Consider the following 18013-nt stretch of genomic DNA (forward strand, 5'->3'; position numbering starts at 1 on the left):
CAAGCTGTACTCTCTAAAACTGACCATAAATTATAATCCAGTGGATTAAGATCGGGACTAGACGATGGCCAGTCTTCAGCTCTGATGAAGTCCGAAACGTTCCCTTCCAACCAAGACTGCGTGGACCGAGCTTTATGACCCGGCGCCGAGTCTTGCTGGAAGGACCATACTTGGTTATTGAACATGGTGATGTTAAGAGGCTTAACTACCTTCTCAAGAATGGTATCTTGATATACTTGTGCCGATGTTTTGATACCTTTTTCACAAAAATATGGCTCAGTCACTCCTTCATAGCTAACACCCCACCAAACCATCACTGAAGTCGGATAATGTCCACGTTGCACTCTGTCGATTAATTGGGAAGCTTCCTTAGAGCTTTGAGCATAAATACGGTCATTTTGCTTGTTAAAATGTTGGTCAATTGTAAAAATTCTCATCCGTAAACAAAATATTTTTGTGACCTCTCTTTGCGTACCGCTTAAGTAGTTGTTTCAATTTTATCACCCTATTCTTCTTTAAATTATCAGTTAAGAAATTACCAGTGCGTCTCTTATAGGCTACAAGTCATCTTTTAAAATACGCGACATGGTTCTAGGTGCTATCTTCATTTCCCGAGATAAAATCTTTTGCTTTCGGACAGGATTTCTTCGAATTCTTTCCCTTACTGCTTTGACCACCTTTTTCGTACGTAGTTTATTATACAGTCCTTAAGGAACCTATATTCTGTACGTTTATGCTTTTTTGGCCAAACCTATTATGAGAACCAAATATAACAGCGCACACATAGGACACACTTAGTTTTAAGTAAAATTTCCGTAATGCATGGCGGCTGGGCTTCTCCCAGTTGTACAGTGTCTTTTGTACCTTAGTCTCATTAAATTCACCTCTTGTAGGGATTCAATACATCAATACATTCATTCATGCCCCTAGGACGCGGCAGACATTAGTGTTCCGGTGTTTTCATAGTTGTATCGACTGTAGATCCTGGTTTACAAGAGTTGCAGCAGTTTTGGGAGGATGTGGCGGACTTGTCCCATTAAGTCTTTGACTGCCAATAGAAAACTGTTGAAGGCAAATCCTCCGCTAACGTTGGTCACCGGTAACCACCACGGCGTTCAATGTGTCAAAAAAAAAGGATTTCTAGTAAAACCATTCAATCGGATCATGAACTTTGGTAGGAAAAAAGTTTGCTTGAAAAAAAAACTGCTGGCACAAGATGCTGGCATGTGCTAAAAATGTGTCCACAGTTAGTAATAGTATCGTAGTAGACTAGAACCTATATTTGAGTATTTCGTTCAAATCCATGCCAGTTTAGTACAGCTTTTCCGTAATACTTCATTAAAATTCACAGGCTTACCACGAACAGACACATACAGTTTACATTTCACTTTCTACAGATAACTACATGGTTATTTCCCACGATACGGGATACCTGCTCTTTTTAAATATCTTTTAAAACAATGAAAATATTATTTTGAGGAATAATAATAATAATCGGTGGTTACAATAAAATTCACATGAATTTGTAACTTGTAGCTGCAAACAATACAATAGGTTTCGGGTGCATCGATAAGCCAGGGTTAGGATAAGGATAAGGACTCGTTATAATTCTAAGAAATTTATTTTGTTTATTTGTTTCAAAGACTAATTAAGAACTACCCTATTGTGTTTCTATGAATGCACCCATTCGCTGCTTTCTTATCTTTCAGGATGCGTGGTAATTTTAGGGCCTATATAAGGGAGGATTTTTCAAGTACGTGCACACTTACAGTTTCGACTGCAGACAGTGACTACATTATTGTGAAGTGAAGTGATTGTTGAGTATTTTTCTAATCATGAATTCTGTGAACAACACCTCTAATGGAATTCAAGAGCTCAGCCGTCACGAGTCGGCACAAGATGTACTTCGGACTACGAAAAGTGACCTGAAAGACGCTGTTAAGCTAAAATATAAAAACGTTTTAAGAAAAAAAACGAAAAGAAGTCATCGGGATAAGAACTGCAGCACGCGTCAAGCAAAACACGTAGCTGTAGCTACAACACCTGTACCTCCCTCACGCCATGTGTATCAGAGCAGACGATCTCTTGAGGAGTTTGAATTGTTAAACAAGATTGCAGAAGGGGCCTATGGAGCTGTGTTCAGAGCTCAGGATGAGAAGACAAAAGAAATAGTTGCTCTCAAACAAATTACTACAGATAACAAGGATGAAGGATTGTTCAAAGCTGCTAAGAGAGAGTTAAAAACTTTACTTAAAATTCGGCATCCAAACATTATCGCCGGGCGAGAACTGGTAGTAGGCACCAATATGGAGGAAGTGTTTGTAGTCATGGACTATGTCCCTCGTGATTTGAGAAATTACATAGATTCCATGACCAAAAATAAACAATTAGTTTCACCGGGACACGTGAAGTGCCTAATGGTCCAACTCCTTGACGCAGTTCAGCATCTTCACAAGAATTGGATACTCCACCGAGATCTCAAACCCAGTAACATATTACTGTCGTATGAAGGTGTACTCAAAGTGGCAGATTTTGGGTTAGCGCGAAAATATGAATTGCCTCCCCGGCAATACACGCCGGGTGTGGTTACCTTATGGTACCGGGCGCCTGAACTGTTGCTGTTTGCAAATGAATATTCTACTCATATCGACATGTGGAGTATCGGATGCATATTTGCGGAGCTGATTACATTGCAACCACTGTTTCCTGGAAGTTCTGAGTGTGATCAGCTATTCAGAATCTTCGAGGGTTTGGGAACACCTACAGACACAACTTGGCCCGGCTACAGTGAATTACCTGTAGGTAAAATTACTTTTAAAAATCATCCAACCGGTCGACTGCGGGAAACAATGAGTAATCGACTTTCAGACGAAGGGCTATCGCTACTGCAAGACTTTTTGCTGTATGATCAAGCGGCAAGAGTGACAGCAGACGCCGCTTTGAATCATCCGTATTTCGAAGAAGAGCCGGTGGCGATGGAGCCGGCCATGTTCCTGCCATCGCTGTGGGCAGAGTACGTCGAGCAGAACTCCAACTCTGACACGGGAGAGGACACGCAGTAAGGATAAAACTAAGTTTAAAGAAGGCAGCAATGGATAGAATAGTTATAAAAAAAAACAAAATACTCTACAGAATTGATGAAAGAACATTTGGAGTTATTTATAAAGTCAAGGAGTAACGAACGGGGGCTCTTAAACAACTTAAAAAAGTCAATGAAAGTGAAAGATACTCTATCGCCGCTCGGAGAGAGCTTGGTATATTGCTGAAGATGAAGCATCCTAATATCGTCCCAGGTCGAGGAATAGTGTCGAGTTCTAGATTCGATCGAGTTATATCGTTATGCGGGTTGTTGACTACGACTTAACAACTATTTTGCACAGGCAAAGACACAAGGACAGAGGTGTTTAGAAAGCGGCAGCAAACGACAGAATTTCTGGATAGATTTAATGAAAGCCGATTGTGGTCGTTAACAGAGCAAGCGACAAGCAAACGATTGCGGTGACTCCAGAAGTGACGAGGTTTTCCTAGTTATAGAATATGTGCCTAACGAAATTAACAGCTTAATGCATACAATGCGTAACAACAGGGTAGCGTTTGGCCCCGAACACGTAAAGTGCCTCATGCTTTAATTGCTGACCGCCGTTCAATATCTACACCACAGCAGTGTATTTCACCGTGATCTTAAACCGTCCAACATTTTACTTACCGAAGATGGTATACTGAAAGTTTAATTTTGGTCAGCAAGATACGCCAGATATGGTTACACGCCGGTACCATGCGCCAGAACTACTGCTACTTAGCAAAACATACGGCACTCTTATACACATGCCCAGTTTTTGAAGATTCTGATAAAATTGCAAATAAAATCAACAGATCAATCAGAAACACCAGATACTGAGGTTGCCCAAACTCCCTTTCACCTAGTTTTACAAAACAGTAGGTTGATTGGTGAGTTTGAAGTTATCAATAGAATTGATGAAAGAACAGAACGGTGTTGTATACAGAGCAAGTGACAAGCAAAAAGACGGTGTAGTTGTCCTGAAACATCTTAAAAAATGGTTAGAGGACAGTATTCTTCATCGCCGCGAGAGAGAGAGAGAGAGAGCTCGACCTACTGATGGAGATGGAGCATATCAACATTGTCACTGGGCACGAAATTGCGGAGGGCTCCAGACGCGACCAATAGTCTGAAACAGACCGCCATAAACGTATACAAAAACTATACCGGCAAGAAATTCAACAAATCAATCAGAAACACCAGATACCGTATTCCTAGTAATGAAGTACGTGCCTCATGCAGTGTACACAGAATATACAAAAACAAAATATGAAAAGCGACATCAATCAGCGCATCGGACAGCGCTCAAGTAGTTTGGGAATTAATCGTCATCGAATTTGCCAATGTAAATGTAAATTATATTTTTTGAATTTAAAATGTTTTGTTCAGTTAAGTTTGTAAATAATAATGTCTTTTATGTAATGTATGTGTATATAGTATATAACTCTGCTTGTTGTAATGTATTATTATAACTTTTTAAATGTGAAATAAGTATGAAATAAAAATTTACTATGATAATATGAATTATGTTGTTTAATTGTTTCCTTCTAGAAATTCAAATAACGTAAATAATAATATATGTTAAAGCTTATTAGGACTTTATAACATAGTGGGAAGTGTTAAAAAGGAGAACAGTTAGAATTTTTTTTATAAGTATATAACTCTGCTTGTTGTAATGTATTATAATAACACATTTTTAAATGTGAAATAAGTATGAAATAAAAATTTATTATGATAATATGAATTATGTTGTTTAAATGTTTCCTTCTACAAATTCAAATAACGTAAATATTATGTTAAATCTTATTAGGACTTTATAACATAGTGGGAAGTGTTAAAAAGGAGAATTGGTAGAAATATTAAAAAAAAAACTTCCATAGTAGTTTTTGTTTCATTGAAATAAATCTTTTTTTTTAAATTTAATAATATTTATCTGATGGTAGGTACTAGGGCTTCATAACATAGTAAGAAGGACTACTACTAATTTTATTTTGCATAGCAAAGCCTGGCAGAAACTTCATTTCGCAGAAAATCATTTATAATATATTTAAAACGCATAATTTTGTAAATCAGAATCATTTAAAATGATGTGGATATCAATTTATGCCTAAAACATAAATTAATAATAATTAAAAAGTAGAACCACCGTATTGCAGAAAGTTCACTGTCATAGTCGTCTTTTGTCATAAATTTCATACAAATAATAATTAAAAAGTAGAACCATCTTATCTCTGAAAGTTCATAGTTAGAATCTTCTTTTGGCATACTTTTCATGGTATTTCTAGTATTCAACTTCAATCAATATTCAAATTCAATCGCTGGCCAGCTACGGCGGCTCACTTGTAGCCGGCTGCTCTTCAGCTCGTGGGCCACCTCGCCCCTCCGCGATTTTAAAGTACACTCTAGGGGTAGGGCAGACAAGATTATGGTGCAGTTGGTTTTGCAGCGATTCGGTTCTGCCACTTTACTAACTTTTGTAATTTTAGGTTAAAAATATGATTACGTTAATGATAATAATTATGCCCTAATAAAATTATTCCAAATAATCGTCACTTGAAATAAACGCCAAATAAAAGCTTTGCCAAAAGTAATTCTGCCGTCTTAAAAGTATGCCTCGGTAAATTCGGACATATAAACATTCGGCCAAACAATAATTATATTAAATGATTATAATGCCATATACATATGCGTTTAAAGAAGATTATGCCAAGTGTGTTATGCCAAATAAATTCTGCCAGATAGAGGGAACCCGATAACTTTAAACCAAATAATATTTTAGTAATCACATGTTGAAAAACAGAATGGGTTGAAGATTTAGACTTTACTGCGTGTCCTCTCGTAGTAAACAAAACACCATTACTACTAAAGACTGAGCCTTGGTACCATGTAAATATGTTGTTGTTGTCTGTAGTAGTTGAGCAAAAGTGTTATTCGGTTCTGGTTTGAATAGAAGGTAATAAGATTTCTACTGAACCAACTAAATCGCGTGATGAACTCCGGTAAGGAAAAAAATCTTGAAAGAAGAAAAGCTGACACAAGACTTGTGTTGAAATAATGTGTCCAAAATTAGTAATAGTACGTTTGTAGACTAGAACCTATATAACAGTATTTCATCCAACTTTCATTAATTTTCCCACCTTAAAAATAAGCATTTACGTAATACTTGACATAAATTCACAAAATTCAAACGACAAACAGACACACGAAGCTTACATTTAACTTTCTACAGATAGCTACATGGTTATTTCACACGATACGGGATACCTGGTATTTTAAAATTTGTTTTAAAACAGTAAAAATATTACTTTGAGTGACAATATACAATGAAGGTCACACGAATTTCTTACTTATTGCTGCGCACAATACAATAGGTTTCGGGTGCAGCGATAAGCCAGCGATCCAGATAAGGAGTCGTGAAAAGTTCTGAGAAAATTAATTGTTTTATCTCGGCACAAAAGTAACTGTTTTAATTTATTGTGAACTAACCTATTGTGTTATAACCAATACAAGTGCATGCAGTGTTTTAGTATCTCTCAGGATGCGTGGTATTTTTTAGGGCATATACAGGTTGCAAGAAGTATGGATGAAATAAATTAGAATCTTAAACTTCTACGTAGTTTACTACTTATACTTTAACGACTGCGATTATAAAAAAACAAATAAAAGAAATAACTAGTATCTCTTCTTATAAGAAACACAATAATTTTAGCGATAAAACAAATCTTTAATAACAAACAAAACAACGAATAGTCAAAAGATTAATTGAAACTCATTTAAACTCATTATCTAACGGCCGACATTATATAACAACCGATCATAATCCAATATCTGTAGTTTGACGTCTGTTTTCGACTGAAATTCCTTGGAACAAATGCCAAAATTCAATTATTTCGGCCGCAAGTTAAGTTTACTATTAAATTGAGATATGTTATACTGCACTGATTTAGTAATTAAGTGAAGCGTTTCTATACTCGGGTACAATCACGTTAATGTCGAGAGATTGAATTCCGTAGTTTTACAAACAAAGTTTATTTATTCACTATCACAACCTTTCTCCTCTCAACGATATACATATTAAAGAACTTAAATGATGCGACGGAAAAGAGATAATATTTTTATAGCAAGAAATCAAAGAAAGTTATAATTTTGAACAGTGCGAAAAAGTTTCTTCAAATGCGAGGGAAGTAAATATTCATTTAAAAGTGTTTCATAAGGTATCAAAATAACGGTAAAGTGGTGTTATCTACCACATTCCATAGAGTCACTTATTGTTATTTGCTAATCACCTATTGTTATAAAATCCTTATCTGATACCTGGGAAAAAATCTGCAAATATTGATAAGAAAATCGGTTTAGGAAACAATAGAAATGCTTAGGGGCTGCGCACTATATAAGGGAGGATTTTTCAAGAACGTGCACACTTACAGTTTCGACTGCAGACAGTGACTACATTATTGTGAAGTGAAGATTTTCAATATTATTTTGAAATCATGGTGAATAATTTCAAAATGTCAGAGGAAGTTACGAATATTTCTAACTCCTCGTCACACAGACCGTCTCAAGCTGCTAATCAGAAACCACGTAAAGACAAAAGTGGTTTGAAAAAGGCAGCAACGGACAGAATATCCAAAAACAAAATACGGAGAGAGAAAACTAATCCCAAGCACAAGACGTCGAAGGGGATTAAAAAACAACAGCAAGACATCATTGATGCTGAATCGCCCTTCCATCCGGCGTTCCAGAGTTGTCGATCTGTAGACGAGTTCCAATACCTCTACAAAATCGACGAAGGATCATTCGGAGTTATACATGGAGCCAAGGACAAACGGACGGGAGAACTCGTTGCCCTCAAACAACTAAAAAAAATCAACGAAAGGGAAGGATACTCCATCGCCGCTCGGAGAGAGCTTGAGATATTACATAAAATGCAGCATCCTAATATCGTCGCAAGCCGCGGACTAGCGTCAAGTTCCAGGAACGACCGAGTGTATATAGTCATGGAGCTCGTTGACTACGACCTTAAAACTTTCATGCAAACAATGCACAGCAACAAACAGTTGTTCTCAGTTGAACACGTGAAATGCTTAATGAAGCAACTGTTGAGGGCGGTGCAACACCTTCATGACCATCACGTGATGCATCGCGACCTCAAAACAAGTAATATCTTGCTGTCGAACGAAGGTGTCCTGAAAGTGGCCGATTTCGGGATGGCCCGAGAATATGAACTTAATCCTCGGCTATATACGCCAGCTGTAATGACACGCTGGTACCGGGCACCTGAAATACTGCTGCTGCTGAAAGAATACTCCTACCCTGTCGACATATGGAGTATTGGGTGCATCTTCGCTGAATTAGTTACCTTGCGGCCACTGTTTCCCGGCTCATCTGAATTGGATCAGATGACCAAGATATTCAAGACTTTGGGGACGCCCTCAGATTCAATTTGGCCGGGTTTCAGCGAATTACGAATGGTCAAAAATATTATGTTCGACAAATATCCTCCGGGCGGGTTAAGAAAAAAAATAAGTCAGGATCTGCTTTCAGAAGACGGGCTGTCTTTACTGCAATGCCTTTTGACATTTGATCCATCAAAAAGGATCACAGCAGCTGCTGCTTTAGTGCATGCGTATTTCGAGGAGCAGCCGGTGGCGGTGGAGCCGGCCATGTTCCTGACTTTGCCCGCTCGCGGCGCTGTCAGGCCCGGGTAAGGTTCTCGGCTCCTGCTCAATTTCTCACCATCAGCGCATCGAACAACGCTAAAGTAGTCAAGGAATGGAGAAAGACTACATATTGTAAAGTGATTTAAATCATGCATTCCGTAAACAATGTCAATATGTCAGAGGGAATTCTAACTTCTTATTACGTACTTCGAACCACGCATCGGGAGGAAAGTGGTCTAAAAATCGCCGCTAATCATAATATAACATCAATATAAAGAGAAAGACAAAAACAGCAGAACGGGCCAAGCAAAACACGTAGCTGTAGCTATAATACCTGTACTTCATAGGTACGTTTCTGTCCAGACAATCTCTTGAGGAGTTCCAACATTTAAACAGAATTGCAGAAGCCTTTGGAGCAACGTGAAGTGCCTAATGCTCCAACTCTTTAGCGCCGTTCAGCATCTTCACAAGAATTGGATACTCCACCGAGATCTCAAACCCAGTAACATATTACTGTCGTATGAAGGTGTACTCAAAGTGGCAGATTTTGGGTTGGCGCGAAAATATGAATTGCCTCCCCGACAATACACGCCGGGTATGGTTACCTTATGGTACCGGGCGCCTGAACTGTTGCTGTTTGCAAATGAATATTCTACGCATATCGACATGTGGAGTATCGGATGCATATTTGCGGAGTTGATTACATTGCAACCACTGTTTCCTGGAAGTTCTGAGTGTGATCAGCTATTCAGAATCTTCGAGGGTTTGGGAACACCTACAGACACGACTTGGCCCGGCTACAGTGAATTACCTGTAGGTAAAATAACGTTTAAAAACCATCCAACAGGCCGACTGCGGGAAACAATGAATAATCTACTTTCAGACGATGGGCTATCCTTGAACCGCTTTGAACCATCCGTATTTCGAAGAAGAGCCGGTGGCGATGGAGCCGGCCATGTTCCTGCCATCGCTGTGGGCAGAGTACGTCGCGCAGAACTCCAACTCTGACACGGGAAAGGATGAGCTGTAAGGACAAAAAGGCAGAAATAATTTGAAAAAGGCAGCAAAGGACAAAATAATTATACATAAACCAAAATACGGAGAGAAAAAATAATCACAAACACAAGATATCAAAGAGGATTATAGAAGAACAGCAAGAAACCACAGATGCTGACTCTCCTTTCTACCCTGCGTTTCGATAAAGATCTGTAGACGAGTTAGAATATCTCTACAGAATTGATGAAGGAACATTTGGAGTTATTTATAAAGTCAAGGAGTAACGAACGGGGGCTCTTAAACAACTTAAAAAAGTCAATGAAAGGGAAAGATACTCCATCGCCGTTCGGACAGAGCTTTGTATGTTGCTGAGTGATATCGACATGGGGCTTGTTGACTATGACTTTACAACTATTATGCAGACAAAGCATAGCAACAAGCAATTATTTTCTGTAGAACACGTGAAATGCCTAATGACGAAGTTGTTGTTGAAGGTGGTACAACACCTTCATGACCATCACGTGATGCATCGTGACCTCAAAACAAGCAATATCTTGCTATCCAACAAAGGTGTACTGAAAGTGGCAGATTTCGGGATGGTCCGGGAATATGAATTCCATCCTCAGCAATATACGCCAGCCGTAGTTACGCGCTGGTACCGTGAGCCTGAAATACTACTGCTGGTGAAAGAATACTCCTCTCCTGTCGACATTTGGAGTATCGATTGCATCTTCGCGGAATTGATTAAATTGCGGCCATTGTTTCCCGGTACATCAGAATTGGATCAAATTACCAAGATATTCAAGACTTTTGGGTCGCCTTCAGACTCAATTAGGCCGGGTTACAGCGAATTGCGAATGGTGAAAAATATTATGTTCGACAAACATCCACCGGGTTGCGCAAAAAAGAAATAAGTCAGTAGCAGTTCTAATTCCACGTTATACAGACGATGTCAAGCTGTCAACAAAACGTACTTCGATATATATGGAATGGATACTACAAACCACGTATCGGGAGTAAAGTGGTCTAAAAGTCGCCGCTAAACATTAATATAAAAACAATATAAAGAGAAAGAATCATCAGGACAAGAACTGCAGCACGGGTCAAGCAAAACACGTACATAGCTGTACTTCACAGATACGTTTCTGTGCAGACAATCTCTTGATAACATTGCGACCACTGTTTCTTGGAAATTCTAAATGTGATCAGATATTCAGAATCTTCGAGGGTTTGGGAACACCTACAGACACAACTTGGCCCGGCTACAGTGAATTACCTGTAGGTAAAATAACGTTTAAAAATCATCCAACAGGCCGACTGCGGGAAACAATGAATAATCGACTTTCAGACGATGGGCTATCCTTACTGCAAGACTTTTTGCTGTATGATCAAGCGGCAAGAGTGACAGCAGACGCCGCTTTGAATCATCCGTATTTCGAAGAAGAGCCGGTGGCGATGGAGCCCGCCATGTTCCTGCCATCGCTGTGGGCAGAGTACGTCGAGCAGAACTCCAACTCTGACACGGGAGAGGACACGCAGTAAGGATAAAACTAAGTTTAAAGAAGACAGCAATGGATAGAATAGTTATAAAAAAAAAACAAAATACTGTACAGAATTGATGAAAGAACATTTGGAGTTATTTATAAAGTCAAGGAGTAACGAACGGGGGCTCTTAAACAACTTAAAAAAGTCAATGAAAGTGAAAGATACTCTATCGCCGCTCGGAGAGAGCTTGGTATATTGAAAACATACGGCACTCCTATATACACATGTGGAGTGTCGGGTGTGTATTTTGAGATTCTGATAAAATCGCAAATAAAATCAACAGATCAATCAGAAACACCAGATACTGAGGTTGCCCGAACTCCCTTTCACCAAGTTTTACAAAACAGTAGGTTGATTGGGCACTTTGAAGTTATCAATAGAATTGATGAAAGAACATAGAACGGTGTTGTATACAGAGCAAGCGACAACAATACAGATAGGCAATATAATTGCCCCAAAAATCTTAAAATAATTATTAGGCCAACAGGATTCTCCATCGCCGCGCAGAGAGAGCTCGACCTACTGATGGAGATGGAGCACATCAATATTGTCACAGGGCATGAGATCGCGGTGGGTTCCAGAAGAGACGAGTAGTTATGGAATATTGCGTAATGAAATTAACAGTTTAATGCAGACAATGCGTTACAACAGAGTAACGTTTGGCCCCGAACACGTAAAGTGTCTAATGGTTCAATTGCTGACCGCCGTTCAATATCTCCACCACAGCAGTGTATTTCACCGTGATCTCATACCGTCCAACATTCTACTTACCGAAGATGGTATACTGAAGGCAGATTTTGTTCAACAAGATACGCCAGATATGGTTACATGTCGGTACCGCGCGCCAGAACTACTACTGCTACTTAGCAATACATACGGCACTCCTATATACGTGGAGTGTCGGGTGTATATTTGGAGATTCTGATGAAATCGCAAATAAAATCAACAGATCAATCAGATACATCAGATACTGAGGTTGCCCGAACCGATCCGATCCCTTTCTTCTAGTTTTACAAAACAGTAGATTGATTGGGGAGTTTGCAGTTATCAATAGATTTGATGAAGAAACATACGATGTTGTATACAGAACAAGCGACAAGCAAACAGGCGGCATAGTTGTCCTGAAACATCCAAAAACAATTAATGAAAGTGGGTGGATACTCCAAAACCGCGCAGAGAAAGCTTGATCTTCTGATGGAAATGAAGCATATCAACATTGTCACAGGACACGAGATTGCGGTGGGCTCCAGACGCGACGTATAGTCTGAAACATACCGCCACAAATGTATACAAAAACTATACCGGCAAGAAATCACAAATAAAATCAACAAATCAATCAGAAACACCAGATACCGTATTCCTAGTAATGGAGTACGTGCCTCATGAAGTGTACACAGAATATACAAAAACAAAATACGAAGAGCGAAATCACCATCAGCGCATCGGACAGCGCTCAAGTAGTTTGGGAATTAATCGTCATCGAATTTGCCAATGTAAATGTAAATAATATTTTTTGAATATTAAATGTATTGTTTAGTTAAGTTTGTAAATAATAATATGTCTTTTATGTAATGTATGTGTATATAGTATATAACTCTGCTTGTTGTAATGAATTACTATAACACCTCCATAAATGTAAAATTAGTATGAAATAAAAATTTACTATGATAATATGAATTATGTTGTTTAATTGTTTCCTTCTACAAATTGAAATAACGTAAATATTATTTCAGTATTAAAAATCTAACTAGGACTATATGACATAGTGAGAAGTTTAAAAAGGGAGAATAGATAGAATCCATGCAGTTAGACATATATTTTTTTCATAAATAAAACTTAATAAGAAAATATAATAGAATATACAATTGAAATAAAAGCTTTAAAAGAGCTCTTTATTATAATAATATTTATCTGATGGTAGGTACTTGGACTTCACAAAATAGAAAGAAGTGTTTAAAAAAATAAAGAATACATCAACAACATATTTAATAACTGTATCAATAAATAAATTGAAATATGTTATTAAAGTGAATAGTGCAGTAAAAACAGAAAGAATACGATAAGTGTAAACAAACAACATCTACTCAAAAGATTGCGTAGAATGGGTTAAAGATTTCGAATTTACTACAAATCCTAACGTAGTAAACAAAACACAAAGCTTTGGTAACCTGGAAAAAGCCTCGATACCACACAGCCTGATTTTTTATCACCAGCCAATTTTTTTCTGAGAGTTAGGTTCCATTCAAACATTCAGTTTTTATTATTAGAACTTATGACAGAATATTTACCATGTTTATTCACTTCGACGAGTTTCCTATATTTCGGCACTGTTGCAACTGTGTAAAACCCACAAAAGTGCCAAGAAAGAAGAAAGTTCGCGAGCGGACACAGTGAGTTTTGTGTGTCGAGAATTGAATCGAGTTACAAGTGACAATGGTAGCGGTGTCAGCAAAAAACGAACGAGAAAGAGGGTAGACCGATTTGTCTGTTCGTAAACATCCACCCGCATTTACTCCAGTTCATCCGTGATCATGGCGCTTGCAACAGTGCCGAAATATTGGAAACTTGTCGAAGTGAACCAACATGGTAAATATCCCGTCATAAGTTCTAATAATAGTGTTAGTGACCATGTCGTTTTTAAATAAAAATAAAAACTTTGCCAAAAAAATAACCGACTGAAGAAAATCAGTTAAAAATAACACTAAAATGGTCAAAATAACTTTTATTTCGGAGGTCGGTGTTAAATGAGAAACAAACAATAATGGGAAACACCGACTTTCGAAATCAAAGTCAATTTGATCGTTTTAATGTTTATTAACCGTCTTTCTTCAAATAAATTGGTTTTTTAATCAAATTTTATTTTTTATTAAAATTTAATAATAGTATACCTAACTCTCAGAAAAAAATTGGAAGTCGTTAAAAAAATTAGGCTGTAAAAATATACCACATGCATGGGAGCTATCACCACCAATCGTACTTTTTCTTGTTATCTGTTTAGTTCTGGTTTCAATAGAGGGTAATAATAGGATTTGTAGTGAAACCACTGAATTGGAATGATAGGGAGATGAAACCGAAAAGGTATGCTTGAAAGAAGAAAAGCCGGCACAAAATACTGGCATGTGCTAAACATATGTGTCCAAAGTTTGTAATAGTTTGTTAGTAGACTAGAATCTATATTTGAGTACATCATTCAACTCCATACTAGCTTAGTATCGGTTGCGGGATCCGAGACAGTCATACATGTCCCTGAAGATGCGCCAGACTTCAGTGTCCCGGTGTTTTCATGGTAGTATCTACCGTAGATCTTGGCTTACAGGAATTGAAGCGGTTTGGGAGGTTATGGGAGTATGTCCCACTTAAAAAAAGATAACTACATGGTTATTTCACACGATACAGGACACCTGGTATTTTAAAATTTGTTTTAAAACAGTAAAAATATTACTTTGAATGACAATACAATGAAGGTCACACGAATTTCTTACTCATTGCTGCGCACAATACAATAGGTTTCGGGTGCAGCGATAAGCCGGCGATACAGATAAGGGGTCGTGAAAAGTTCTGAGAAAATTAATTGTTTTATCTCGGCACAAAAGTAACTGTTTTAATTTATTGTATACTACCCTATTGTGTTACTACGAATACGTGTAGTAGGTAGGTAGTATGCAGTGTTTTAGTATTTCTCAGGATGCGTGGTATTTTTAGGGCATATACAGGTTGCAAGAATTATGGATCAAATAAATTTAGAATCTTTAACTTCTATGTAGTTTACTACTTACACTTCAACTTACGCAATTATAAAATAACAAATAAAAAACGACTAGTTCTTATAGGAAACAACATTATTTTAGCAATAATACAAATCTTTAGCAACAAACAAAACAACGAATAGTCAAAAGTTTTAATGAAACTCATTTAAACTCATTATCTAACGACCGACATTATATAACAACCGATCATAATCTTATATCTGTGATTTGAAACTCGCTTAAACTCATTATTTCAAAATTATGATATAAAAGTCATATCACCCAGGCGAAGTTCAGGGCAGACGTTAGTTTTTTTATGATCTACTATGTAGTTTACTATCTACTTTGTATCTACATAACTATGTATTATCCTTCTTTTCTAATATAAAACACAAATCTTTTAGCAATCAAATATTTCTTTAAACTAAAAAAAATTAAAGTGTAAACTTTTAATGAAACTCATTTAAACTCATTATCTAACGGCCGACATTATATAACAACCGATCAAAATCAAATATCTATGAAGTGACGTCTGTTTTGACTAAAACTTCTTAGAACAAACGCCAAAATACAATGATTTCGGCCGTAAGTTTAGTTGCATATTCAACTGAGATATGTATTACTCCACTGAATAAGTAATTAAGTGAAGCGTTTCTATACTCGGGTACAATCACGTTAATGTCGAGAGATTGCATTCCTAGTTTTACAAACATAGTTTCATTATTCATTACCACAACCTTTCTTCCTTTTCATATTAAAGAACTTAAATGATGCGACGGAAGGCAAATAATATGTTTTTCTATAGCAAGAAATCAAAGAAAATTATAATTTTGAACAGTGCGAAAAAATATCTTCAAAACCGTGATGACATAATTCATATTTCTTTAAAAGCGTCTCATGAGGTATCAAAATCACGGTAAAGTGGTGTTATCTACCACATTCCATAGAGTCACTTATTGTTATTTGCTAATCACCTATTGTTATAAAATCCTTATCTGATACCTGGAAAAAATCTGCAAATATTGATAAGAAAATCGGTTTAGGAAACAATAGAAACGTTTAGGGGCTGCGCACTATATAAGGGAAGATTTTTCAAGAACGTGCACACTTACAGTTTCGACTGCAGACAGTGACTACATTATTGTGAAGTGTAGATTTCCAATATTATTTTGAAATCATGGTGAATAATTTCAAAATGTCCGAGGAAGTTACGAATATTTCTAACTCCTCGTCACACAGACCGTCTCAAGCTGCTAATCAGAAACCACGTAAAGACAAAAGTGGTTTGAAAAAGGCAGCAACGGACAGAATATCGAAGAACAAAATACGAAGAGAGAAAACTAATCCCAAGCACAAGACGTCGAAGAGGATTAAAAAACAAACGCAAAACATCATTGATGCTGAATCTCCCTTCCATCCGGCGTTCCAGAGTTGTAGATCTGTAGACGAGTTCCAGTATCTCTACAAAATCGACGAAGGATCATTCGGAGTTATACATGGAGCAAAAGACAAACGGACGGGAGAACTCGTTGCCCTCAAACAACTAAAAAAAATCAACGAAAGGGAAGGATACTCCATCGCCGCTCGGAGAGAGCTTGAAATATTGCATAAAATGCGACATCCCAATATCGTCGCAAGCCGCGGACTAGCGTCGAGTTCCAGAAACGACCGAGTGTATATAGTCATGGAGCTCGTTGACTACGATCTTAAAACTTTCATGCAGTCAATGCATAGCAACAAGCAGTTATTTTCTGTTGAACACGTAAAATGCTTAATGAAGCAGCTGTTAAAGGCCGTGCAACACCTTCATGACCATCACGTGATGCATCGTGACCTCAAAACAAGTAATATCTTGCTGTCGAACGAAGGTGTCCTGAAAGTGGCCGATTTCGGGATGGCCCGAGAATACGAACTTAATCCTCGGCTATATACGCCAGCTGTAATGACACGCTGGTACCGGGCACCTGAAATACTGCTGCTGCTGAAAGAATACTCCTGCCCTGTCGACATGTGGAGTGTTGGTTGCATCTTTTCTGAATTGGTTACCTTGCGGCCGCTGTTTCCCGGCTCATCTGAATTGGATCAGATGACCAAGATATTTAAGACTTTGGGGACGCCCTCAGATTCAATTTGGCCGGGTTTCAGCGAATTACGAATGGTGAAAAATATTATGTTCGACAATTATCCTCCGGGCGGGTTGCGCAAAAAAATAAGTCAGGAGCTGCTTTCAGAAGACGGGCTCTCTTTACTACAAAGCTTTTTGACATACGATCCATCAAAAAGGATCACAGCAGCCGCTGCTTTAGAGCACGCGTACTTCAATGAGCAGCCGGTGGCGGTGGAGCCGGCCATGTTCCTGACGTTACCCGCTCGCGGCGCTGTCAGGCCCGGGTGAGAGTCTCGGCTCCTGCTCAATTTCTCACCATCAGCGCATCAAACAACGCTAAAGTAGTCAAGGAATAGAGAATGACTACATATTGTAAAGTGATTGAAATCATGGATTCCGTAAACAATGTCAATATGTCAGAGGGAATTCTAATTCAATGACCATGTAAAGCTGTATGGAATGCGTACTTCGAACCACGCATCGAAAGAAAAGTGGTCTAAAAATCGCCGCTAATCATAATATAACATCAATATAAAGAGAAAGACAAGAACAGCAGCACGGGCCAAGCAAAACACGTAGCTGTAGCTACAATACCTGTACTTCATAGGTACGTTTCTGTCCAGACAATCTCTTGAGGAGTTCCAATATTTAAACAGAATTGCAGAAGCCTAATGCTCCAACAACGGTGCAACGTGAAGTGCCTAATGCTCCAACTCTTTAGCGCCGTTCAGCATCTTCACAAGAATTGGATACTCCACCGTGATCTCAAACCCAGTAACATATTACTGTCGTATGAAGGTGTACTCAAAGTGGCAGATTTTGGGTTGGCGCGAGAATATGAATTGCCTCCCCGACAATACACGCCGGGTATGGTTACCTTATGGTACCGGGCGCCTGAACT

General features: G+C 38.1%; 4 protein-coding genes across 4 annotated transcripts; all 4 read left to right on the top strand.

Moving 5' to 3' along the window:
• Positions 1–1835: 1835 nt before the first annotated feature.
• Positions 1836–3076, top strand: LOC118277711 (cyclin-dependent kinase 11B-like). The gene has a single exon (XM_050696569.1). It carries the CDS (start codon positions 1836–1838, stop codon positions 3060–3062), a length of 1227 nt encoding a protein of 408 aa, XP_050552526.1. The 3' UTR covers positions 3063–3076.
• Positions 3077–7566: 4490 nt separating this feature from the next.
• Positions 7567–8766, top strand: LOC118277245 (serine/threonine-protein kinase PITSLRE-like). The gene has a single exon (XM_050696571.1). It carries the CDS (start codon positions 7567–7569, stop codon positions 8764–8766), a length of 1200 nt encoding a protein of 399 aa, XP_050552528.1.
• Positions 8767–10097: 1331 nt separating this feature from the next.
• On the top strand, positions 10098–11256 carry LOC126911170 (cyclin-dependent kinase 11A-like). Its single transcript, XM_050696572.1, has 2 exons — positions 10098–10482; positions 10868–11256. The coding sequence occupies exons 1-2, from the start codon at positions 10098–10100 to the stop codon at positions 11254–11256; spliced, it is 774 nt and encodes a 257-aa protein (XP_050552529.1).
• A 4944-nt stretch (positions 11257–16200) lies between these two features.
• Positions 16201–17400, top strand: LOC118277234 (cyclin-dependent kinase 11B-like). Its single transcript, XM_050696573.1, has one exon. The coding sequence runs from the start codon at positions 16201–16203 to the stop codon at positions 17398–17400; it is 1200 nt and encodes a 399-aa protein (XP_050552530.1).
• Positions 17401–18013: the final 613 nt, after the last annotated feature.

This window comes from Spodoptera frugiperda, chromosome 10 (genome assembly GCF_023101765.2).
Source record: "Spodoptera frugiperda isolate SF20-4 chromosome 10, AGI-APGP_CSIRO_Sfru_2.0, whole genome shotgun sequence".
Taxonomy (NCBI): domain Eukaryota; kingdom Metazoa; phylum Arthropoda; class Insecta; order Lepidoptera; family Noctuidae; genus Spodoptera; species Spodoptera frugiperda.

Bases quoted from the DNA above. Each gene is read 5' to 3' on its own strand.
- LOC118277245 (XM_050696571.1), top strand. From the start codon at position 7,567: ATGTCAGAGGAAGTTACGAATATTTCTAACTCCTCGTCACACAGACCG.
- LOC118277234 (XM_050696573.1), top strand. From the start codon at position 16,201: ATGTCCGAGGAAGTTACGAATATTTCTAACTCCTCGTCACACAGACCG.
- LOC118277711 (XM_050696569.1), top strand. From the start codon at position 1,836: ATGAATTCTGTGAACAACACCTCTAATGGAATTCAAGAGCTCAGCCGT.
- LOC126911170 (XM_050696572.1), top strand. From the start codon at position 10,098: ATGGGGCTTGTTGACTATGACTTTACAACTATTATGCAGACAAAGCAT. The intron at 10,483-10,867 runs GTACATCAGAAT...GTTTCTGTGCAG, and splicing joins ATTGCGGCCATTGTTTCCCG to ACAATCTCTTGATAACATTG.